General features: G+C 41.4%; 1 protein-coding gene and 1 non-coding gene across 3 annotated transcripts in view; both read left to right on the top strand.

Moving 5' to 3' along the window:
• The window catches only part of LOC145360729 (fibrillin-1-like), a 407,592-nt gene that overhangs the window by 216,729 nt on the left and 163,832 nt on the right, over positions 1-27,031 (top strand). For both annotated transcript variants that reach the window (XM_080216108.1, XM_080216109.1), the window contains exons 17-19: positions 18,443-18,496; positions 18,975-19,100; positions 25,822-25,947. In XM_080216108.1, the coding sequence (XP_080072234.1) occupies positions 18,443-18,496; positions 18,975-19,100; positions 25,822-25,947 (306 nt within the window). The remainder of the gene's footprint in view (positions 1-18,442; positions 18,497-18,974; positions 19,101-25,821; positions 25,948-27,031) is intronic.
• LOC145360836 (U2 spliceosomal RNA) lies at positions 14,673-14,871 on the top strand. The gene has a single exon (XR_013889781.1). It is a non-coding gene; the product is annotated as a U2 spliceosomal RNA (small nuclear RNA).

The following is a 27,031-nucleotide window of genomic DNA, read 5'->3' as shown; positions in this document are numbered from 1 at the left end:
CGCGGTTGACCTCCTGCAGTCAAGTCCTTCTGTTACATGTTTTTTTTTTCGGAGCAGAAAAATTGTTAATTACGAATGAGAATATTTTCACGGGTACTTGTTTGTCTGTGATGCCCCACATTGAAAAGCTGCGAATTATTGAAGTTGACAATAAAGAATATTGTGGTAGCATAAGACAGTATAGTGAGGGGAATGACACTGTTCTCTGCAGCAACATGTGAGAGTCCAGACAGCTATGTTGCTTGCCTGTTGTCAGAGTTTGGCACTTCTGCTCAGGGCTGATGCAATGGGAGGGACAATCCTGTTGTTATGGTCCATGTAGGTACCAATAACACAGGTACAATTAGGAAAGAAGCTCTGCAGAGAGTATGAACAGCTACGCTTTAAACTAAAAAGCAGAATCTCAAAGGTATTAATGTCGACATTATGACCTGAGTCACACTCGAATTGGCATAGGGTGCATAAAATTAGAGTGATGAATATATGGTTCAAAGATTGCTGTGGTGGCAAAACTAAAGGCTCTGAATCTGAATGTACTTAGCATTTGGAACAAAATCGATGAACTGAGAGCACAAATATAAATAAAACAGTTCAATCTGATAGCCATTATAGAGATATGGCTACAGGACGAGACAGATTGGGACCTGAATATCGAAAGGAACGTGGCACTTAGGGAGGACAGGAAGCTAGAAAAAGATAGGCGGCTTTGTTAATTAGTGATGGAGAGGGATTATCTAATGTAGGAATGATTTGGGAAGAGATGAAAAATGATAAAGGCAAGAAATCTTGTGGGAAGATGGGATAAAAAGGAAGCCATAATGGAAGCTTGTCAGAAATGTATGATGATAAACATGTAGGTTTTTAATTTTCATATAGACTGGGAAAATCAGATGGGTGAATGTTACCCAGATGAGGAATTCCTGGAATGTTTCAGGAAAGTTTCTTAGGACGGCACGTCTGGCACAAATCAGAGAACAAGCTATACTCGACCTAGAATTGAGCAACCCTACACATGATTGAATTTTATATCCAGCTTGAGGGAGAGAAGAGTGGGTCCAAGAACAGTATTTTAATCTTAAATAAGGGCAATTATGAGGACATGAAAGCTCAGCTAGCTAAAGTGGATTGACAAATTCGGTAAAGAGATAGACTAATAGAGATACAGTGGTGGACATTTAAGGAGGTATTTAAGAATACACTGTAGAGATACATTCCAACAAGAAAGGAGAGGATTCACCATCCATAATAATCAAAAAAATTAAAGTTAGAATCAAATTCAAGTAAATACATTTAATTATAAAAAGCTGGTAACTGATCAGAAGACTAGGGAGAATGTGAAAAAAAGGACCAAAATATCAAAGAAAAAAGAATAGAATATAGTAAGAGAGAAAGGTATCTAGAGATATCAAGACAGATTGCAAGATTTTCTTTGCGTTTTTGAAAAAGAAAAAAGCTAAAGTCAGCTTTAGTCCCATTGAAAGTGAGTCTGGGATATTAATAATGGAAAATAAGAAAATGGTAGATGAATTGAACTGTTAATTTGCATCGGTCTTCACTATAGCGGATATGAGCAACATCTCAGAAATAGCGGTAAATCAAAAAATGGGAGAGAGGGAGGAACTCAGAAAAATTACAGTGGCCAGGAACGTGATACTGAGAAATTGTTGGAGCTGCAGGCTAGCAAATCCCTAGCTCCTGATGGACTTCTTAGTGTCTTTGAAAAAAAGTGCTAATGGAATAGTTGATGTTTCGATTTTAACTTAACAAAATTCAATACATTTGGAGAGGGCTCAATTAAATTGGAAAACAGCGAATAATAATGGGGCGGGGGGAGGGGGAGACTGAACCTGGAGCACTGAGAGCAGTCTTGGTCCTTTTATTTAAAGGAAGATATTATTTCATTAAAGGCAGTTTAGAAAAGGTTTACTAGGATGATCCCCAATATGGAGAGATTGTTTTATGAGGAAAGGTTAAACAGGTTGGGACTCTACATGTTGGAATTTAGAAGAATAAGAGGTGATTGCTTTGAAAAGTAGAATTCTTAAGAGTTTTGACAGGGTAAATGCTGAGAGGATGTTTCTCCTCATGGGGGAATCTAGGATCAGACGGCAAAGTCTCAGAATAAAGAGGCGCGATTTAATACTGAAATGAGGAGGAATTTCTTCTCTCAGTTGAGAGTCTTTGGAACTCTTTGCCAGAGTGAGCTGCTGGGGCAGAATCCTTATTTATACTTAAACCTGAGATAGATAGATTTTTGACCAGTAAAGGGAATCAAGGGTTATGGGAAAAAAGCAGGAGGGTGGACATGAAGAATATCGGATCAGCCATTATCTTATTGAATGGTAGAGCAAGCTTGAGGACCTGAACAGCCCAATCCTCTTCCTATTTCTAGTGGTTTTACAGTTAGCTAACAGGAAACTGGGTAGGCATTAATGGGTCTTTTTCTGTTCGGTAGAATGCAATGAATGGTGTACCACATTCATCACTGCTGGAGCGTCAACATTTTACAGTTTATATAAATGACTTGGATGAAGGGACTGAAGATATAGTTGCTAAATCTGCTAACAACACAAAGATAGGTAGAATAGTAAGATGGAAAGAGGGCATAAGGAGGCTACAAAGGGATATAGATATTGTTGTCCATGCACAACCTATAGTATAATGTGAAATTATTCATTTTGACAGGAAAAAAATGAAAAAGTATTACCTAAATAATGAGAGATTGCGAAGTTCTAGGACGCAGAGAGACCTAGGGATCCTGATACATGAATCTTAAGCTACTATGCAGGTACAGCAAGTAATTAGGAAAGCTAATAGAATGTTATCATTAATTGTGAAGGAAATTAAATACAATGCTTCAGTTATACAGGGCATTGGTGAGACTAGATCTGGAGTACAGTATTGGCCTCCTTGTTACAGGAAGGATGTAAATGCATTGGAAGCTGATTATGGAATAAGGTTTAGTAAAATAATACCTGGATTGGGCGGGGTATTTGTGACAAAAGGTCAGATAGGCTAGGCTTGTAATCATTGGAGTTCAGAAGAGTAAAAGGTGATTTGATTGAAATGTATAGGATCCCGAGAGAACTTACCAGTGGATATGGGTAGGATGTTTCCTCTTATGGGAGAATCTAATATTAAGGGCCACTGAATAAAAATAAGGGGTCACCCATTTAGGACAGAGATAAAGAGGAATGTTTTCTCTCTGAGGATTATAAGTATTTGGAATTATTTCTCAAAAGACAGCGGATGCAGAGTCTTTGAATATTTTTAAGGCAGAGCTAGATAGATTCTTGATAAGCAAAGAGATGGAAAACTATTGGAGCCGGTGGGAATGTAGAGTTGATTATAATCTGATCAGTCATGCTGTTATTGAACGGCGGAGGAGACTTGATGGACTAAGTGGCTCACTCCTCTTAATTCATAAGTGAATTATATGTCCCAAAGTCCACTGTTAGTGAATGAAGACTTACCAAAATACAATAGTTAGTACTGCAAAAAGAAGGCATAGTTTGGCTTTTCCCAATGATTCTACTGTACGAAGAAGGACTCAGTACAAAGAAGGATTCTGCACTGTAGAGATTAATGATCAGAGAACAGGCGTGCTCTGCACTTCTGAAGAGGCCTGCAAGACCAGACCCGAAGAGTGGAATTCTGGCACAGAGTGAAACAAATAAGAGCAGAGTGATGACTCAGTGGTGATTGCCTTCTATGTAAGTTCCAGCCTTTAGTAAAATTGCAAGTATTCCAGGTTATTGGCAGCCAGCTGATTTTCTTCTAAAGTCCATTTTTCTATTTATCATTTTTAGTTTCTCCTTGCCTTTTATCTTCCAATTTTAATACCATTTCATGGAATGGTTACAGCAAGGAAGATGGCCACTTTGGTCCATACTGATTCTGTTCAAGAATAACTCAGCCCCTCTCCCGGGGTGGGAATGAACTAGTAGAGTTACTAGTCACTGTTTGCAACATGTCAATTTAATCCAATTCATCTTAAAGCTAGTAAAAGTAGTTTTCCCAAGTAGAGATCTTTTGAAAGGTTATGTGGTCAATTTTGGACAGGCTATGGGACTCGGGAGGAAAAGTGGTTAAACGCAAAACACAAAGGGGGTGGTTCTGCCAATTTTTTAGCGCAGCAGGCCAGGAGAATCATGCGGCAGGCAATGCGCTGGATTCACAGGATCTGCCGCAATAGCGTCTCCCAATACCAGATTTCCGGAAGCTTCAGCTCCATGATGGAAGTCGGCGGGGAGGCACGGAAAAGATTTAAATACTACTTTTCACATTTTTAAAATATTATTTTAAAAATTAACTAGCCTCAGAGTAAAAAAGGTGACAAAGCATGAGAAGAGGGGTGGTCAGCACAGTGCAGGGAGATGGCCTGGGGAAGAATAACCAGTCAGGGACCAGGAATGGATAGAGCATGCAAACAAAGGGATTCACTAACAAATTGGGTCCAAGTAAGAAAGACTAACATAAAGGCACTTTACCTGAATGCACGTAGCGTTCGAAACAAAGTGAATCGGTTGACAGCACAAATCAGTACAAATGGGTATGATCTAGTGGCCATTACAGAAACGTGGTTGCAGGGTGACCAGGACTAGGAACTGAATATCCAGGGGTATCAGATATTTTGGAAGGATAGACAGGAAGGAAAAGGAGGTGGGGTAGCTCTGTTAATTAAGGATAACATTAGGGCGGTAGTGAGAAACGATATAGGCTCTAAGGAGCAAAATGTGGAATCAGTGTGGGTGGAGATAAGTAATAGTAAGGGGAAAATGTCACTGTTGGGCATAGTTTATAGGCCCCCAAATAATAACTTCGAGGTGGGGCGGGCTGTAAACAAACAAATAACAGATGCGTGTAAAAATGGAACAGCAATAATCATGAGGGATTTTAACCTCCATATTGATTGGTCAACTCAAGTTGGATGCAGTGGACTTGAGGAAGAGTTCTTAGAATGCTGTCGAGATGGGTTCTCTCACATTCTATTCGAGGAAACTGAGGGAACGAGCTATCTTGGATCTGGTCCTGTCTAATGAGACAGGTAAAATTAATGATCTCCTTGTGAGGGATCCTCTTGGAATGAATGATCACAATATGGTTGAATTTCTAATACAGATGGAGAGTGAGAAAGTAGGGTCCTAAACCAGTGTCCTCTGCTTGAACAAGGAGGAGTACGATAGGATGAGGGTGGAGCTGGCTAATGTAGACTGGGAATACAGACTAGTTGGTGGGACAGCTGAGGAACAGTGGAGGATTTTTAAGGAGATTTTTCTCAGTACTCAGCAAAAATATATTCCAATGATAAAGAAGGAATGTAAGAAAAGGGATAATCAGCCATGGATAACTAAGGAAATAAAGGAGACTATCAAATTAAAAACCAAGAGTGGCCAAAATTAGTGGGGAACTAGAAGATTGGGAAAGCTTTAAAAAAAACAACAAAGAACTACTAAGAAAGTAATAAAGAAAGGAAAGATAGATTATGAAAGTAAACTAGCACAAAATATAAAAACCGATAGTAAAAACTTTTACAAATATATAGAAAGGAAAAGAGTGGCTAAAGTAAATGCTGGACTCTTAGAAGCTGAGAAGGGGGATTTAATAATGGGAAATGACCAAATGGCCGAGGCCTTAAACAAATTTTTTGTGTCGCTCTTCACAGTGGAGGATACAGATAGCATACCAATAATTGACGGTCGTGGGACTGTAGGGGGTGAGGACCTTAAAACAATCACTATTACTAAAGAGGTAGTGCTGGGTAGGCTAATGGGACTAAAGGTAGACAAGTCCCCAGGTCCGGCTGGAATGCATCCCAGGATACTAAAAGAAACGGCAGAACTAATAGCACGTGCATTAGTTGTAATTTATCAAAATTTGCTGGACTCTGGGGGGTGCCAGCTGATTGAAAAACAGCTAATGTAACGCCATTAAAAAGGGAGGTAGACAAAAGGCGGGTAACTATAGGCCGGTTAGCTTAATATCCGTAGTTGGGAAAATGCTGGAATCTATCATTAAGGAATAAATAGCAGGACACTTGGAAAAGAATGGTTCAATCAAGCAGATGCAGCATGGACTCTTGAAGGGAAAGTCATGTTTGATGAACTTACTGGAATTTTATGAAGATATAACGAGTGCGGTTGACAGAGGGAAACCGGTGGATGTGGTATATTTAGATTTCCAGAAGGCGTTCGATAAGGTGCCTCACAAAAGGTTGCTGCATAAGATAAAGGTACACAGAGTTGGGGGTAAAGTGTTGGCATGGATTGAGGTTTGGCTATCTAACAGAAAGCAGAGAATCGGGATAAATGGATGCTTATCTGGTTGGCAGTCGGTGACTAGTGGCGTGCCGCAAGGTTCGGTGCTAGGGCCTCAACTGTTTACCATGTATATAGACGATCTGGAGGAGGGAACTGAGTGTAGGATAACAAAGTTTCTGGATGACACAAAGATGAGTGGGAAAGCAAATTGCATGGAGGACACAAAGTCTGCAGAGAGATTTGGATAGGTTAAGCGAGTGGGCAAAGATCTGGCAGATGGAGTATAACGTTGGTAAGTATGAGTTTATCCACTTTGGAAGGAATAATAGTAAAATGGACTGTTATTTAAATGGTGAAAAATTACAACATGCTACTGTGCAGAGGGACCTGGGGGTCCTTGTGCATGAATCGCAAAAACTCAATTTGCAGTTGCAGCAGGTGATCAAGAAGGCAAATGGAATGTTGGCCTTTATTGCGAGAGGGTTGGAGTATAAAAGCAGGGAGGTCTTGCTGCAATTGTACAGTGTACTGGTGAGGCTGCATCTGGAGTCCTATGTACAATTTTGGTCCCCTTATTAAAGAAAGGATATATTGGCTTTGGAGGGGGCGCAGAGAAGGTTCACTAGGTTGATTCTGGAGATGAGGGGGTTAGCTTATGAGGAAAGATTGAGTAGACTGAGCCTGTACTCATTGGAGTTTTGAAGGTTGAGGGAGGATCCAGTGAGAGATATAAGATAATAAAGGGGCTAGACAGGGTAGAAGCAGCAAGATTATTTCCACTTAGAATGGAAACAAGAACTAGGGGGCACGGCCTCAAAATATGGAGGACTCAATTTAGAACATAGTTGAGGAGGAACAACTTCTCCCAGAGGGTAGTGAATCTTTGGAATTCTCTGCCCATTGAAGCAGTGGAGGCTACCTCGCTAAATATGTTTAAGTCACAGATAGATTTTTGTCCAATAAGGGAATTAAGGGTATGGGGAGCAGGCAGGTAAGTGGAACTGAACCACTATCAGATCAGTCATGATTTTATTGAATGGCGGAGCAGGCCTGAGGGGCTAGATGGCCTAGTCCTGCTCCTATTTCTTATGTTCTTACAATCAGTGGACCTAGGAGTGAAGTCTCCAGCCCGCTAGCGTCTCCTCCCCCTGCTCCCGTGCCGCAGTGGTTCACTGCAGCGAAGATTACACAAGTTCCCCACTAACGGGGAATGGCCTGACCCTGCTAGAGCGGAGGGAAGGCATAGGGGCCCCCAGAGAGTTGGGCTGTGGGAGGGTTGAGGGGTGTCCTTTGGGCATTAGTGCCCTGGCAGTGTGAGCCTGTGCCTCCTGGCCCTGCTCAAGGGGCAAAGTGCCAATGCCCAGGGGGACACTGGCATTATCCATCGGGCATGAGGCCAAGGGGACGTGGCTTATAGGAAAGGGGCCTGATGGGTCAAGGCAATTAGTGTGGGTCCTGCTGCCACTCTGCAGGCAGAATCGGTAGGGGAAGGAGGGAGGCCAGTGAGTGGGGTGGGCTGGAGAGGAGGGAGTGGAGATCGGGTTTGGGTCTGGGAATGGTCATGGGGGGGAGCAGAGATCAGGCTGTGGGGGGGGAGGGGGGTGCAGGGGGGGAATTAGAGGGCCAGCATAGCAGGGCTGGCCACTAATCAGGAGGCCAGCAGGGTGGGGCTATTGTGCATTTGCTGATATCGACCCTGACAGATTGGTGCGTGTGCAATGGCCTGCTCAGCACTATGCTGCCAGCCTCCCAGGCGGGAATAGGTCCCAGCCCCGACTTACTCTGATATATGCACTAGTGACATCTGCTGTGCACAGTGTGTAGGAGATTCTTTTCTGAACTCCCACTGAAAAAGCCAGCATGGATTACTCCAGTTTTCAGGCAAATTCGACACTTAGAATTTCGTGGGGAGAATTCCAGCCAAAATTCTTTGTCAGGGAATCCTAAAAAAAAATGACTTGGTGCCCTCTGCTGGAAGGTTAAGTGCACAGCTTGAATTCTATTCTTAGTAAATAGCATAACAGATTCAGACAGACTCGGTGTTTTAGTCAGTTACAGCATTTTTTTTTAATTTGGAAATTTGAATTTTGACCAAATGGGTGGGAGGAAAATCTACTTCCAAAGGGGCTTAAATCCAAATCAGTTCTATTTTCATTTTAGTTCCCAGTGGTGCGTGTAAATTCACAATGCAAAATTGCCTTGTGATGTAGTAGGATTTCCCAAATCTTCTGATGTTTCTTTGGGCACTCATAAAGCTGTGTGTATTGGCTTACAAAAGGGACGTTAAAGAATCATTACAATACTTGGAAGGTGTTTAGCTCTAAATATAAAAAATGATAGTAAAAGTTTTTACAAATATATAGAGAAGAGAATGGCTAGAGTGAATGTTGGACCCTTGGAGGACAAGAGGGGGGATTTAATGGTGGGAAACGAGGAAATGGCTGAGACTTTAAATAAGTTTTTTGTGTCGGTCTTCACGGAGGAGGACACAAATAGCTTACCGAATATTAAAGATAGAGGGTTGGTAGGAGATGAAGCCCATAATACAATAACTGTTACTAGAGAGAGAGTGCTTGGTAGACTAACGACTGAAGGTAGACAAGTCCCCGGGACCGGATGGAATGCTACCCAGGGTTCTGAAAGAAATGGCAGAAGTAGCAGCAGGTGCGTTAGTAGTTATTTATCAAAATTCGCTGGACTCTGGGGAAGTGCCAGTGGATTGGAAAACAGCTACTGTTTAAAAAAGGTGGCAGACAAAAGGCAGGTAACTACAGGCCGGTTAGCTTAACATCCGTAGTTGGGAAAATACTAAAATCCATCATTAAAGAAGAAATAGCAGGACGCCTAGAAAAGAACGGTTCGATCAAGCAGGCACAGCACAGATTCGTGAAGGGGAGGTCGTGTTTGATGAATTTACTGGATTTTTATGAAGATGTGACTAGTGTGGTAGACAGAGGGGAACCAGTGGATGTGGTATTTTTAGATTTCCAGAAGGTGTTCGATAAGGTGCCTCACAAAAGGTTGCTGCAGAAGATTAGGGTAAATGGAGTTGGGGGTAAAGTGTTGGCGTGGATTGAGGATTGGCTATCTAACAGGAAGCAGAGAGTTGGAATGAATGGGTACTTTTCTGGATGGCAGTTAGTGACTAGAAGCGTGCCGCAGGGATCGGTGCTGGGGCCTCAACTGTTTACCATATACATTGACAATCTGGAGGAGGGGGCTTAATGTAGCAAAATTTGCTGATGACACAAAGTTGAGTGGAAAAGCAAATTACGTGGAGGACGTGGCAAGTCTGTAGAGAGACCTGGATAGGCTGAGTGAGTGGGCGAGGACCTGGCAGATGCAGTCTAACATTAGCAAGTGTGAGGTTATCCACTTTGGAAGAAATAATATTAGGATAGAATATTACTTAAATGGTGAAAAGTTGCAGCATGCTACTGTGCAGAGGGACCTGGGGTCCTTTACACGAATCGCAAAAACTCAGTCTGCAGGTGCAGCAGGTGATCAAGAAGGCAAATGGAATGTTGGCCTTTATCACAAAGGGAATAGAATGTAAAAGCAGGGAGGTCGTGCTGCAACTGTACAAGGCACTGGTGAGGCCCCAACTGGAGTACTGTGTGCAGCTTTGGTCCCCTTATTTGCGAAAGGATCTATTGGCCTTGGAGGGAGTACAGAGAAGGTTCACCAGGCTGATACCAGAGATGAGGGGGTTAACTTATGAGGAGAGATTAAAAAGACTGGGCCTGTACTCATTAGAGTTTAGAAGGCTGAGGGGGGATCTTAGCGACTTACAAGATAATGAAGGGGCTAGATAGGGTAGAGGTAGAGAGATTCTTTCTGCTTAGAAAGGAAACCAGAACTAGAGGGCACAGCCTCAAAATAAGGGGGTGGGGGGGTGCAGTTTAGAATAGAGTTGAGGGGGAACCTCTTCACTCAGAAGGTGGTGAATCCCTGGAATTCTCTGCCCATTGAAGTGGTGGAGGCTACCTCCTTGAATATGTTTAAAACATGGGTAGATAGATTTCTGATAGACAGGGAATTAAGAGTTATGGGGAGCAGGCGGGAAAGTGGAACTGATCCACTTCAGATCAGCCATGATCTTATTGAATGGCGGGGCAGGCTGGAAGGGCTAGATGGCCTACTCCTGCTCCTATTTCTTATGTTCTTATGTATGGAATCATACCTTACAAATAATGTCCCAGACACTCCTGTCACCATTCCTGGGTATCTCCTGTCACAGTGAAAAGTCTGACAACACCAGGTTTTAGTCCAACCTATTTATTTGATAGTATTATTTGATATATTATCAAATAAATAGGTTGGACTAAAACCTGGTGTTGTCAGACTTTTCACTGTGTTTACGCCAGTCCAACGCCGGCATACCCACATCATATCTCCTGTCAAGCAGACCCAGCAGAGGTACTGACAAAGTGGCATAAATTTGAGGGGGAGTTACTTTGGAAGTTTGCAATATTGCATCAGGACCCCACGAAGTCTCGTGCCAGCAAGTCAAATATGGGTAAGGAGTCCTCCTGCTGATTACCGCATGATGCCTCCCTGTTCAGCTGATGAATCAGAAGTACACCATGTTGAGCAGCGCTTGGAGGAAGCATGGAGGGTGGCAAGGGCGCAGAATGTATTCTGGGTGGGAGACTTTAATGGCCATCATCAAGTGTGCCTCATTAGCATCAATATGACCAAGCAGGCCAAATCCTAATGGACATAGCTACTAGACTGGGTCTCCAGGATGGGGAAGGGAAAAACATATTTAGTCCATGCTTCAGATGTCTATCGATAGCATTGCTAGGAGTGACTACTACGCGATCCTTGTAGACACTTGTTGAGAACACCCTCTATCATATTCTGTGGTAAAATGCTAAATGTGCACTGTGCTAAATTTCAAACAGATCCAGCAACTCTAACCTCGGCAATCATGAGGTACTGAGTCATTGTCAGCAGCAGAATTGTACTCAACCACGATCTGTAACCTCTTGGTCCAGCATACTCTCCCTCCACTCTACTATTACCACCGTGCGGGTAATCAACCCTGATTTAATGAAGAGTACAAGAGGCATGCCAGGAGCAACAGGAGCCATACTTAAAAATAAGGTGTAGACCTGGTGAACTTGCAGCACAGGATTACTTGTATGCCAAACAACATGAGAGACAGATGATAGATAGAACAAAGCGATTCCACAATAAATTGACCAGATCTGAGCTCTGCAGTCCTGCCACATCCAGTAACAAATGGTTGTGGAAATTAAATTACTTGCCGAAGGAGGAGGCTCCATAAGTATCCTTATCCTCAATGATGAGGAGCACATCCCATCACTGCAGAAGATACTGCTGAAGGATTTGCACCAATCGTCAGCCAAAAGTGCCTGATAGATGATGCATCTTAACCTCTTCTGGACATCACCAGCATCACAGATGCAAGTTTTCAGCCAATTTGCTTCACTCTAGGTCATGCCAGGAAATGGCTGAAGGTACTGGATACTGCAAAGGCTTCAGGTCCTAATAATATTCCAGAATTTCCACACCACTAGCCAAACAGTTCCAATACTGATAAAACCTTGGCATCGTCCTGGCTTTCCACAAATATGCGGGACAAACTCAACACAACACTAATAGTTTTACTCTTGCTCATCAGTGAATGTACCATCTATAAGGTGCACTGCAGCAACTCACCAAAGCTCCTTAGATAGCCCTTCTAAACCCTGAAACACTACCATCTAGAAGGACAAGGACAGCAGATACTTGAAGCGATTTGTATAGGGGGAACCCGATGCTATTCTGCAGGCACATCGGTATGAGGAAAGGGGGAGCTGAGAATGGGGGAAACCATGGCCATTGCAGGCAATTAGTTGGTGGGGACATGATCAATCTGGGTGGTAGGGGCTACAATTTCGGCATTGTGGGGCTTGCAATCGGCTGTGGGTCCCCGCAATTGCAGGGCTGGGGAGGCAACAGCAGAGGCTTGACGGATATCTCTCTTTCTCTCTCTCTCTCTCTCTCTCACACGCACTCTCTCTCTCTGACAGACCTCGGCTGTTGCTATTGTGCATGTGCAGAATCAAACTTCTGTGTTTGCACAATAGCTCCCTCTGCAGGCTGCTGGTGAATTAAGCCCCACCCACTGCCTGTTGCAGCTAGAAATGATCTAGCCAATTTTTTCATGCACTATATACACCAGATAGTGCATAAAAACTCTCAGAAAATGGATCTGCAACTCTCTCATTTTCACATTAGCTGGATACTTAGAATCATTCTCCTAAAATTTCACCCGAGAAGAATTGTTTCCTCTGAGGGTTGTGCCACTTTGGAACGCTGCATAAGAAGGTGATGAAGGTAGGGTCATTGTTGGGAAAGGGAATCAAAGATTGCTTGAATCAAAGGAACTTGAAGCACAAATGGTTCAGCCATGATCTGATCAAATAGCACAGCAAGCTCAAGGTGCCTAATGGCCTACTTGTTCTCCTATTTCATATGTTTGTATGGGGATTGCCATTGACTAGAAACTGAACTAGACTAGCCATGTGAAAATATTGTGACCACAAGAGCAAATCAGAGAGGAGTACTCACCTCCTGTCTCCAAAGTTTGTCCAATATCTACAAGGCACAAGTCAAAACTGTATTAGAATACTCCACCTACCTGTTTGATTGCAGCTCGAACAACACTCAAGGACTTGACAGCATTCTGGACAAAGTAGCTCACTTGATTGACACCCCATCCACAAACATTTACTCCCTCTACCACCAACGCATTTTGGCAGTAGTGTGTGTACTGTCTACAAGATGCACTGCAGAAACTCTGAAAGGCTCCCTAGGCTGCACCTCTCAAACCCACACTACCATCTAGAAGGACAAGGGCAGAAGACACATGGGAACACCATCGAAAGATTGAGAACAAAGGATTCCAATTTAAAATTATTGCTGAAAGAACTGGAGATGACATGGGGAAAAAAAAAACAACAACTGGATAGGATCTGGAAAGTACTGCCTGGGAGTTTGATGGAGACTAGACCAAGCATGGCTTTCAATGAGAATTAAATCTGAAAAGAATTGCAGAGTTGAACTATTGGGAAAAGGCTCATTAATAGGACGAGGTGAGTTTCTGCAGAAATCTGGCATGGGCATGATGGTGGGAATAGCTTCTGAGCTGTACCTATTCTATGATTTCACATTCCTTTATTAAGCCAAATAAAAGAACAAAAGCACTACGTTTGAAGTATTTGTGGAGAAAACTCAATTCAGTGCAAACCTAACTCCTTTGTTAAACTAATTGCTGTGATTCTACCTTCATTGTTTTGTCAGGAACAATTGTGGAACCTTGTCAAAAGACTGGAACGTTTAGTTTCTATTATGTTAATCCCTCCAAAATCAGCTATAAAATAAGATCATAAATAATGGCAAACTATTAAGATAACAGATGGCTAAACTCAAAAAAGTAAATCTGGAATGACCTGAAAGTTTTTGTAACATATTGTTTTAATTTTAGTTCAGTTTATAGAAGTAATTTATAAATTACAGGTAGATTAACTATATTTATAATAGACACTTCCTGTCTTCTGGTGTGCACGTTCACAGAAAATGTTAATGTGGTTGTAGATTCACAACCTCTTTGGAGCCAAGTCCATAATAGGCTCCATATAAATGAGTTCATATGTTATGTCATGCAGACTAATAAAGGAAGCCCCTCATTGGCAGTTATTGATGTCCATCGGTTCTGTTGTGTGAATTGATCGGAATGAGTAGCTGTGGTTGATGGCAATGCACATTTTAAAGCTGATTTCCCAACCTGTCATTTATTATGATTCAAAATCTGGCCCATTATTATGAAGTGATGAGCAGTAACAGATGACACATTTGGGATGTGCAGGACAATGCAGTGAGTCTATAACTGCTATCTGCGGATATCACTACATTTGCATTCCAATGGTATTAGGTGCCCACCAATGTGTACTCAGTTTCCAAAGTTAGGTACTTGAGCATCAGTGCAAAAGCTGAATGCGCAAAAAAAACTTCCCAGGGAGACTGAATTTCCCTAGGCCTGCTTGCTTTCTAAGGCTCTGAAGAAGTCATACAAACTTAAAATTTTAACTATTTCTCTGTCCATAGATGCTGCAGACCTAAGTTTTTCCAGCATTTTTTGTTTATATTTCATATTAACATTCATTGCTGTGGAAATGTTTTCTCTGCATGCTTTTATAAGTAACATTTAGCCAGTTATAACAACACAGGTATTTTTGTGAAAAATCAAAGAATCTATACATTTTAAGAAATAAACCCACACAACATGTATAATAGAAATCATATCCAGAAAGTGTTTTCTTAACAACTTTCATGTTTTATATGTTCAGGTTTAGCAGCTAATAATGTTTAGGTAAAAATCTATTAAACTAAATTATTTTAGACGCTTCTCGGCCTTTTGGCTAAGATCAAGTGTAGTATCGACATGCTGTACTTGGTTGAAGTCATTAGGTTACATTGTGGCTCCATTTGAAGCAATTTTTAAAAGCGGCATCTCGGCGTTTTGGCTAAGATGCAAATGAGATCAAGCCTTGGAGAAAGTGCAATGCCTACTTCAATCAGCTTGGATCATGTAGATCATGCCCAAGATAGGAGCTGAGAGTCTTGTCAGCTTGGATCGGGAATGTCTCACTTGCTGAGACTCTGAATTGGACTTTGTTTTGATCGAATTGGATATATAAACAAAAAAAAATTATTTCAGATGACTTATTTATCTAGTATGTAATAATTTATTAATCCAAGATGTTTCTTGTTTGGAAAAATGGTGATCGACTCTGGTGTTTATGTTCACCAACACATTTTTTTTTCAGCAGAGAAGCAAAGTACTAGTGATGCTGAAAATCTGAAATAAAAATAGAAAATCCTGGTAAAACTGGCAGGTTAGGCAAGATCTGTGGCGGATGAAGCAGTTCTGATGAAAGATCATGTCCTGAAACATTAGCTTTTTCTCTGTCCACGGATGTTATTGGACCCTCTGCATATTTCCAGCATTTTCTGTATTTATTTTAAACTGTTAATATAGTTTTTAAGTAAGGCAATTAAGGAAGTAGGAGAAGAAAGAACAGAAAGGAGTCTGGAAGGCAGAAGAGATTAAATGACAAAAATAACTATGCAGAAAGGCAGAAAGAGATGGGAAGGAGACAAAAAAAGAAACAGAAGATGTGTCCAAGGGAAAATTGAATCATTATCAACAGCTTCTATCCAAAAACTTAATAAAAACAAAAAAAACACAAAGCAAACAAAATGAGGCAGAGTTTATAATTTGAAATTGTTGAACTTATTTTTGAGTCTGCAGAAGTGTAAAGGATCAAATTGAAAGATGAGATTCTGTTTATGTTGAACTTTATTAGAATAATGGAGAAAGCTGAGGGCAGAAAGATCAGAGTGGGAGTGGAACAAAGAATTAGTGACAGGCAGTCAAAGGCTTGGGGGTCACATTGAGGACTGAACAATGATGCCCCACTGATTTATGCTTTGTCTTCCCAATGTAGAGAAAACTATGCCTTGAGCAGTGAATCCCATTGAACAAAGTACAAGTAAATTAGTGTTTCATGAAAGCAAAATGCTGCAGATGCTGGATGTCTGAAAAAAACAGTAATGCTAGGACTACTTAACAGGTCTGGCTGCATTGAGAGAGGAACATACATAATGTTTTGAGTACAGTATAACTCCTTGAAAATTAACTTGTCACCTCTCAAAACCCAGACTTATAAAAAGATTACTACTCTTTACACAGATGTATTGACTTAGATTGACTGACATATCTATGAAGTTATTTTTGTGTGTCTAAGTCTTGATGCTTATTTGCATAGTTAAGAGGTGTCAAGTGCCTGTAGCTTAATGGCAATTGCCAACCAATCAACACTCTGTTCTCATTCTCTATAAATTGTTGTAACCTTTACTGTCGGTTTATCCTGGGTAGCTATCCTGAAGAATATTAGATAAATTGTTTTAATACTGAATATCTTTTTTCAGCAATATTCGAGTTCTATGCCACCAGACAACTATTCTAACGTCCTTCTGGCCAACCTCCCACATTCTATATTCTGTAAATTTAAGTTTGTACAAAATGATGCATCCCCGTCCCTTGATTTACACAAATTCCCATCCAACAACCACACCTGAGCTTGTTGACCTGCATTAATTGACAGGGCTGTGTACTCGCACCCACAATATTCAGAATGATGTTAACTGCCATGCTGAATGATGCCTTTCTGGACAGTTTTGCTGGAATCAGCCTCAAGTTCAGAGTGGATAGGAAGCTCTTCAACCTGAGGAGACTTCAAACTATTACCAAAGTGAAGGAGACTGTTCTAAGAGATTTCCTCTTTGCCGATGACTGCACCTTGTGTACTGGCTCAGAGCCAGAGATGCAAGTCAGTATGGACAAATTTTCCACGGCATGTGACAACTTTGGACTCACCATCAACATTAAAAAGACTAAAGTCATGCACCAGCCTGCTCCTCATGCACTGTACACTGTATTGCTGAAGCACAAACTGCGCAAGTCCAGAGCCACCAGCACAACAACTACAGTGTCTACACAAGCCTGTCCAATATGTGTCAGGACGTTCCGTACCCGAATTGGTCTGATCAGTCATCTTCGGACACACCGCAACCAGCCTCAAAATGACTAATGATTTCGATGTCCTCATCGATGACGACGGATGAACAACATAATTGACAGTCAATCAATGCCTCGACTTCAAAATTCTTCTGCTTGTTTTCAATTCCTACTTTGCCTCAACAATCTCTTTAACCACTGTCATAACTCTCTGATGTACTCATATAATTCTGGTCTCTTCATCTCTGATTTTCTTTACTCTGCCATTAGTGTTGTGCCTTTAGTCACCCAAAACCCAAGGATTTGAGAAGTTCCCCTAAACCTTGCTTTCCTCCTTTCATGTATTTAAGGGAATCGAGGGATACAGGAACGTAGATGCCACAATCAGATCAGCCATGACCTTATAAAAGGGCAGAGCAGGTTAAAGGGGCAAAATGGCTCACTTCTGCTTCTAACTTGTGTGTTTGAATGAAATCTAACTCTTTAACCACACTGTGGATTATCTGCCTTAATGACAGTATTGCATTATCATGCTCCTACAAAATGCCTTGGGATACTTTATTATGTTAAAAATACCATAAAATGTAAATTGTTATTGTTGAAGGCTAACAACAGATAGAAGCATTTTGGCTAGTCTAAAGTAAACAAAATAAAGAAAAGAATAGTAAACTGTACTGATACGATTACATCACATGGGATGGTTGTAGGTTCCCATGGAGCATAAATACATGCATGCAATCAATTCCAAGTAATTCTGCACATTTCACTTTCTGCATTTGATCTAACATTGAATTAACCATTCTAACCAACTCTTCCTGATTGAGATCCTGTGTAGCTTGTTAATGATTTTTCAATGTGATTGGTGAAGACAATAAATGGTTTTTTGTTCAGTTTAGACAGGCTAGATGCTCTCTAGAGGGCGCTGCTCTTTTTAGGTTGTTGGATGACAGGCACTTCCAGTGGAAAAGTCCCATCAAATGTCAATGGGCAAAATCCAGTTCTTCATATTATTTTGAAAGGGCAAATGACCTTTGTTTTTGATCTTTCAAATCTGCTTTACTTGCTATTTACCCTCACTTATGTTTTTCCATGAGGGCATTGTCAAAGATTTGTTGTATCTTATCACTTCAGTTGTTTGTAATGCTTGTAATAATGCAATACATGATCTGTTTTCTTTTTTAAAGCAATACAGAAGTTGACTTAGATAGCTTTCCTCTCAGTTCCTTGAATATTACTGAATCCAACTCAGTTAACTTGTCTGTCTCAGTTGGAATGACCAAACGCAAAACGAGTGAGAACTTTGACTTATTTTTAGAAACTGATAGGTCACAACACAAAAATCCCAAGAGATCAGTAAAAATAAGAAATGCCACCCAGTTAATCTATAGGCTTGTGTAAGAAATGGGAATATCACAGTAGTACAGGAGATGAGAGTATGTTTGGAATTTGAAATTGAGATATGTTAGACAAAGTAATTGGAGCTTAATTCAATATTTGGACATGTCACTTCATCTTGGAAGCTAATATGATGACACAATGCTTATGACTATCCTGAAAGTATTGTAAAATTTTTCTTATTTTCCCACAGCTGAATATCATGCACTTTGTAGCAGTGGACCTGGTATAACAAGTGATGGGAGAGGTAACTGTTCAATGAACTAACTCCTACTAAAGAAAACATGTTTATTCATATAAGCTATTATTTCATAATGTATTCTATTGCATGCTCTTTCATGTTATATCATATCTTGGGTTTAAGATAATGTTGTTAAGTTTTTTGACCTTCACACTTGTGGTTATGATGTGATTTTAATTATCAACATTATACAATGTACAACATTGCTATACATACTGTACTCCAGCTTGATAGCTGTACATTAACACAGGCTCAATGAAAAATGTTAAATTTAAAATCTCAACATTTTTGAATTAAACAGTTTTACAGTAGAATTTCAAAAGCAATATCTCACATTCATGTACACTTTTTTAATATAAATTCTGATTCTTTTTGGCATCTGAAGAACATTAATTTTTGTATTATACCGCATTTACTTTATTCTCTTAATTCATTCTTGTAAAAATAAAGGAAGTTCTCTTGTGACAAATCCTTGTTTTCACAGACATCAATGAATGTGCATTGGATCCTGATATTTGTCCTAATGGCGTGTGTGAGAACACTCGTGGCAGCTACCGATGTGTTTGCAATTCTGGTTACGAAGTTGACATATCTGGGAAAAAATGTGTGGGTATGTATGTAAAAAAAATGGACACTAGAAATTCAATCAAAATGACTCGGTCAAAAAGGGTATGTAGTTATTGATCTTGATTCTTATACTTGTTCGACTATAACTCAGTGATAGAAATATATAGTTTGCAATTTGACATTTAAGCATGAAACATTTTTCTCTAACTTATTTCTGAACTTTTAATTTCATGGTCCCTGGTTTCAGATCGATATGATGGGTTTAGTGTGTGGGTGAGAAGAGTTAGCATGCTTCCCACTTCCTTTTGTATTGGTTTGCTGCTTATTTTTAGAGCATATTGTTGGCTAGCATCCATGCAAAAAGAAGAACCAAATTGAAATATGTCCCAGCCAAAATATAGCCTTCCATTAGCAAGTCCTCTATTCTGTTTTGCTGCCTTGTAACAGCACACATACACTGTGTCCCTTATAGTCATAGGTTAAAGCTTCAGAAGAGCTTGGAGGAAGTTTGGCTCCCAGACAGCAGTGTGAAGGCCCACCAGAATGAGGATACGCTCTGGCTTTAATACAAATTCCCTTCCATAGAATAGCTCCACTGCCTTGGAGATAACTTGTAAGAGTTGGAGGCTAAAGGAGTAAATCCTGATAAAATTCTGGAGTGGAGTTCCAAGACATGCAGTTGTTTAAATCTTTCAGCAAGTGCTGCAACCAAGCCAGTGCCAAACACAATGCTCTACATTGTTATAAGTCTTATACATTTGCCTTATTGTTACAACCTTAATGGTCCTCTAATATTACTGCTATTACAGTATTAATGTTAGCAACACTCTTGTTCCTCCATCCTCCCCTGGTCAAACCCGTGAGGTTAGAGGTTCATGCAGTCTGGAGGCCTTTATAACCCTTCCACATTTGGCTTGCCGATCTGTGATAAGACTGGTAGACTCTACTGGTTCTGGCTGTTGTTGTTGCCTTGGAGGTTGGACTGGCATTTGAGTATGGTTTCATCCATTTCTTCCATTGCTTGATATTAAAACCATCTTTGGACCAATCGAGGAGGTAGAGAGAGGGATTCTGATGTTTAAGCAATCCGGACTGGAGTACCTTTGAGAGGATACTCCAGTTTTGCTGCAGACCGTTGAGACAACATGGTGATAGCAGTTACAAGTAACATGAGTTCTTTAGAAAACAAATGCTACAGGCCATTTCCAGCAATATGGGGGATCAACATGTCCCACTAGACTTCAGCATCTGTACGCGACATACAGTCCAAATTCATTGCACCAGGCTAACAAATGAAAGAAGATGACAACTTTTTGAATGGTAAGCAGAAATGTCATGACCATGTGCATGGGACTGACAGATGATTTGCAGCTGGCTGATAATGTGTGCAAGACAACTGTGATCAACATGGGACTTGATAGGCTAAATATTGACAGAGCTTCTCTACAAAGGTAAAACTTGACGAGAGTGAATCAGAAAGAAAAATATGTTCATCTGGCAAGAGGAAAGTTCAGAGGAAAAGCATGAACAGGATGTAGGCTAGGGAGAATTTTTTCTTTGGATCATGAATCCATGGGCCTAGATTACTAGTAATCTGAAAAAAAGCAGCACCCTCTAGAGAGCATCTAGCCTGACTAAACTGAACAAAAAAATGTTTATCGTCTTCACCAATGAGATGGAAAATCATTAACGAGCTACACAGGATCTCAATCAGGAAGAGTTGGTTAGAATGATTAATTCAATGTTAGATCAAATGCAGAAAGTTAAATGTACAGAATTACTTACTGCTGAGACACAGAGAAGTTAATTGAATTGGATTCAGTAACATTCAAGGAATTGAGAGGAAAGCTATCTAAGTCAATTCTGTGATGGCTTTAAAAAAGGAAATTGATAGTGCATTGTATTATTACAAGCAATTGAAGTGATAAGAAACAACAGATCTTTGACATAACCACTATGCTCCCGTTCTCAACTCCAAAGGCAAAACCAATAAAGTTATTGACTGAAATATACACTTAATGTCATATTAACAGCTGTTGAGTGTTTAATTCACACTTACAAAAAGTTTTAAATGTTCATTAGCCGGTATCGGTGCAATTCAAGATTCCAATGCCTGCAACAAACATGCTCAACTTCACATCCAAATTATAAAATATCATTTATAGTCATAATTTCATAGTCTTGGGTGTGTTAACCGTCAATTCTTTATTAACAGCAGTAATAATATGCTAATCATAGAGTCATAGAAAAACTACAGCACAAACAGGCCCTTCGGCCCACAAGTTGCACCGATCATATCTCTACCAGGCTTACCTATAACCCTTAATCCTATTAAGTCCCATGTACTCATCCAGAAGCCTCTTAAAAGACCCTAATGAATTTGCCTCCGCCACCGACAGCAGCCGATTCCACTCACCCACCACCCTCTCAATGAAAAACTTAGCTCTGACATCTCCTCTGTACATACTCCCCAGCACCTTAAACCTGTGTCCTCTTGTGGTAGCCATTTTAGGCCTGGGGAAAGGCCTCTGAGAGACCACCTGATCAATACCTCTCATCATCGTCATATACACCTCTATCAGGTCCCCTTTCATCCTTCGTCTCTCGCTAAGGAGAAAAGACCTTTCCTCATAAGGCATGCCACCCAATCCAGGTAACATCCTTGTAAATCTCCTCTGCACCCTTTCAATGGCTTCCATATGTTTCCTGTAATGAGGCGACCAGAACTGAGCACAGTACTCCAAATGGGGTCTGACCAGGGTCTTATACAGCTGCAGCATTATCTCCCAACTCCTAAACTCAATTCCTCGATTGATGAAGGCCAGTACACCATACACCTTCTTAACTACATCCTCTACCTGCGAAGCTGATTTGAGAGTCCTCTGAACCCAGACCCCAAGATCCTTCTGATCTTCCACACTGCTAAGAGTCTTACCCTTAATATTATATTCCTTCATTCCATTTGACCTGCCAAAATGGACTACTACACATTAATCCGGGTTGAAGTCCATCTGCCACTTCTCCACCCAGTCTTGCATCGTATCTAAGTCACGCTGCAACTTCTGACATCCCTCCAAACTATCCACAATACCTCCAATCTTCGTGTCATTGGCAAACTTACCAACCCATCCCTCCACTCTCATCCGCGACATTTATAAAAATCACAAACAGCAAGGGTCCCAGAACAGATCCCTGGGGCACTCCAGTGGTGACCAACCTCCTTGCAGAAAAACACCCATCTACAACCACTCTCTGCCTTCTGCTGGCACGCCAGTTCTGGATCCACAAACCAACGTCCCCTTGGATCCCATGCCCCCTCACTTTCTCAATAAGCCTTGCATGGGGGCCCTTATCGAATGCCTTGCTGAAGTCCACATAAACCACATCCACCGCTCTTCCTTCGTCAGTGTGTTTAGTTACATTTTCAAAAAACTCAAGCAGGCTCGTAAGACACGATCTGCCTTTAACAAAGCCGTGCTGACTACTTTTGATCATGCTATACGTCTCTAAATGTTCATAAATCCTGTGTCTCATAATCTTGATGGAAAAGATCCTGAGAGACAGGATTTATGAACATTTAGAGAAGCATAGTATGATCAAAAGTAGTCAGCACGGCTTTGTTAAAGGCAAATCATGTCTTACAAGTCTTGAGTTTTTTTGAAAATGTGACTAAACACATTGATGAAGGAAGAGCGGTGGATGTAGTTTATATGGAATATGCTAATATATGAATTTGGTGCAGGGGTAGGCCAACTGGCCCCTCAAGCCTAACTATATACATTAATACAGTAGAGGATGAAAGTGTGGAGCTGACTCCATTGTAGGTAATTATACATCTGTGTTCACCTCTAGACTGAGTCTGGCTTTGGGTCATATGCCTTCGTATATCACTGTGAGGGTGGCACTGTACTTAGTCCCACATTCACTGTGCATATACCAGATACTACGACTACACTACCTAGTGATCACACCCTGGGCAATGACTTCAACAATCCGACTAAACCAGGTGAGGGTAGCCGACAGGTTTCAACCCTCAGTGAGATAATGAGATGTCTATCCCAGCATGTGAAGACAGACTCCGGCAGATTGAGCGGACAAGACCAATGGAACGTCCAATGGTCAAGAAGGCAGTCTGTACAAGCATCGTGGAACGTGAAGAGCAGGACAAGATACAGAAGATGCCCTGGTCATCCACTGCGCCTAGTCCCATCTCCAGCCGTTTTGACTCTTGTCTTGCCACTGGGTCTAGGTGGGAATTGGGAAAAGAGAGTGAGGCTGACGCTGAGCAACTCTCCCTCACTTTAATCCAAATCAAGCGCTAGTTTTGACACCATCATCATCATCAATGTCCTGTTCAACCCTTGAAGTCCTGTGGCGATGTGTGAGCGACGAAGCAGCAGGTGTGGATATACTGGGAGCTGTAGTCATGGATCTGCACACAGGCGGCTCAGGTCTAATGGTTGTTTTCCGCTGACCAAAGCAGCAATGAAACTTGGCGTCTACCTGGGCGACTGAGTAGTCCTCTTCAGGAATGCGCTGCTCACCTCCATAGAAGGAGGAAGGGGCTAGAAAAGGTGCCCTAAACATTGCTCAGCTCCTGCAGAGATGGGCTGAACACTTTGAAGCTGTCCCCAACCAACCATCATCTACTAACGATGAAGCAATAGACAGGATTCCCAGGTTGATATCAACAGCACCATGGTTAACCCACCAGTAGTAGCCGAAGTCACAAAAGCTGTCAGCCAGCTATCCAGTGGCAAAGCCCCAGGGGTAGATGCCATACCCTCAGAGATCTACAAAGCTGGTCTTGTACTTATCAAGAAGCTTACGGAGTTGTTCCAGTCCTTTTGGAAGCAAGGATCCATTCCTCAGGAACTTAAAGATGCTTCCATCGTACACCTCTACAAGAGGAAGGGCAATCGGCAAGTATACAACAACCACAGAGGAATCTCGCTGCTCTCCACAGGAAAAACCCTCATAAGAGTCCTGCTAAATCATCTGGTCACTCACCTGGAGCTGGGCCTGCTTCCAGAGTCACACTGTGGCTTCTGCAAAGGTCGCAGGACTATTGACATGATTTTTGCTGCGCGCCAACTTCAGGAGGAGTGTCAGGAACAGAATCACGAGCACTACACAACCTTTGTTGACCTTGCGAAAGCCTTTGACACTGTCAACCGACAAGACCTGTGGAGGATCATGTCAAGGTTCGGCTGCCCCCACAAATTCAGATGGTACGCCATTTCCATGATGGCCAGAGTACTGGATGGCGAAGATTCCTCTGAGGCATTCCCAGTCACCAATGGCATCAAACAGGTCTGTGTGCTTGCAGCCACACTGTTCAGCATAATGTTTACTGCCATGCTGAATGATGCCTTCCAGGACAGTGTTGCTGGAATCAGCCTGAAGTACAGAATGGACGGGAAGCTCTTCAACCTAAGGAGACTTCAAGCTACTACCAAAGTGAAAGAGACTGTTCTGAGAGATTTCCTCTTTGCCGATGACTCGGCATCGACTTTGCTGGCTCAGAGCCAGAGATGCAAGTCAGTACGGACAAATTTTCCACAGGATGTGACAACTTTGGACTCACCATCAACATTAAAAAAACTGAAGTCTTGCACCAGCCTGCTCCTCCTGCACTGTGCACAGAACCCATAATCACAAGCAAAGGGCAGAAACTACAGGCAGTGGACCAGTTCACTTATCTTGGCAGCACCCTCTCCCAAGCAGTGACTATTGATACAGAAGTCAACTGCAGAATGGCAAAGGCATGTTCTGCTTTTGGTAGACTGCGTTCCACTGTATGGGAACGTTGCGGAATCAGCCCAGCAACAAAACTGAAGGTCTACAGCACTGTGGTACTCACTACCCTCCTATATGCCTGTGAAACGTGTACTGTGTATCGAAGGCATGCAAGACTGCTGAATCATTTCCACATGACTTGTCTTTGCAGAATATTACGCACCAGATGGCAAGGCAAAGTACCAGACACTGAAGTTCTCTCCAGAGCAAGTCTACCATCAGTCCACACACTGCTGATGAGAGCGCAGACCCAGTGGGCAGGTCATGTCATCTGTATGTCAGATGAGCGCATACCCAAGCAGCTCCTTTTTGGGGAACTCTCTGCCGGAAGACGTTCACATGGAGGGCAAAAGAAACGTTTCAAAGGCACACCCAAGGCCTCCCTAAAGTTGCTTGACATAGACACGACCACCTGGGAAACGCTGGCACAAAACCACCCTCCCTGGCACTATCTCATCTAAAAGGCTGTCAAGCTTACGAAGCAAGGTGTATTGCTGAAGTACAACTTAAGCACGAACTGCGCAAGTCCAGAGCCACCAGCACAACAACTACAGTGTCTACGCAAGTCTGTCCAGAATGTGCCAGGATGTTCCGTGCCCGAATTGGCCTGATCAATCATCTTCAGACGCACCGCAACCAGCCTCAAAATGACTAATGGTGTCGAGGTCCTCATTGATGATGATGGACGAACAACAACCAGATCTTACATCTACCCTACCTAAAGTAATGTAATTAGAAGATGTTTAACCTCTATCCAAACCTCTATCTATCTGGAGTAGTGAGACAGATTTTTTACCTCTTCGTACAGTACATTATTTGATGTTATATAGGAGGCATCATCCCAATGGGTGGTTCTGCTGTTTTAAAATCAGTTTAATTTCACTGTATGTGAAAAATAATCTCATGTTAAGTTATCAATAGTGAAATGAAAATTAATTACTCTTTTAACACTAAATTTTTTTCAGATATCGATGAATGTTCCATTAATAGTCTGTTGTGTGACAATGGTCTCTGCAGAAACACACCTGGGAGTTATACATGTTCCTGCCCAAAGGGATATGTATTTAGACCTGAATCTGAAACCTGTGAAGGTAAAATCTATTGTTTTAAATGTATCCATTTTGGGTTTGAAAAAATTGAACCAGCATTCACAATCTTTTTGAGGTAAGAGCTCTAGATATCTGCTACACCATGTGGACAAAGTGGTTCATGATTTCACTCCTAAATGCCGAGCTTAATTGTATGATTTTGTCCCCAGGAGCAGAAGTAGTTTCTCTATATCTACCTTATTAAAATCACTTTAAAATTTTTAAGATTTTAATTTGATTATACCTCAATCTTCTAATCTTAAGGGAATACAAACTAAATGTTGGAACCTATTTTATAATTGATCACTTTAAGCTTTGATATCATTTTAAAGGGTCTGAGATATGTTAACACTGATGTCCTTTAGGGAAGAAAATGCAGTGCTTATCCAGTCTGGCTTACATGTAACATCAAACCCATAGCAATGTGTTTGATTCTTAATTGCCCTCTGAATTGACCTAACTGGATGGGCAACAAATGCTGGCCTTACCAGCAATGCCCACATCCCATGGAAGAATAAAGGAAAAGAATTGAACATAGTGCTCCAAATTGAGGAGTCTGACCAGGGCTCTGTAGAACTGAAGGATATTTTCCTCAGTTTTATATTCTGACCAATTTAAGACAAAAGGTCAACAGAAGTGTGAATTTGACTTTTGACTTTTATAGCTGTTCTTTTTATACCTGTTTCTGCAAAAGGCCACCCAAATCTAGTCCTTTGATCCTGATCCCTCAACATTTAAAAAAATGTATTCACATTTTTCTTTGTTCAATCCAAAGTAAATGATTTAACATGTCCTTAACTTGAACTCCATAACATGAATTTTGCAATCAGTAGCAAAGAGATAGCATTTGCAGCAAAACAATTGTACTGACTGCTGACGAGATGATTAAACCTCAATGTCGGGATCATCTTTGTCATTGGGCAATCAGAATGACAAATCTCACCCAGTAAATTGCACTTTAGGACCCTCGTGATATTTTGCACCCCCTCACCATTCATGCCCGCTGAAAACAGGGTTGCAAAATCTCAGCAAATGTGTAGGATTACTATCCTACAAGAATAAGCAGAATTCTGGAAAGCTTTTAGGA

Source organism: Carcharhinus amblyrhynchos, chromosome 32 (assembly GCF_965287045.1).
Source record: "Carcharhinus amblyrhynchos chromosome 32, sCarAmb.v2.hapA, whole genome shotgun sequence".
Taxonomy (NCBI): Eukaryota; Metazoa; Chordata; class Chondrichthyes; order Carcharhiniformes; family Carcharhinidae; genus Carcharhinus; species Carcharhinus amblyrhynchos.
The sequence above is the reverse complement of the archived record's forward strand: the minus strand, read 5'-3'. Positions and strand labels throughout refer to the sequence as shown.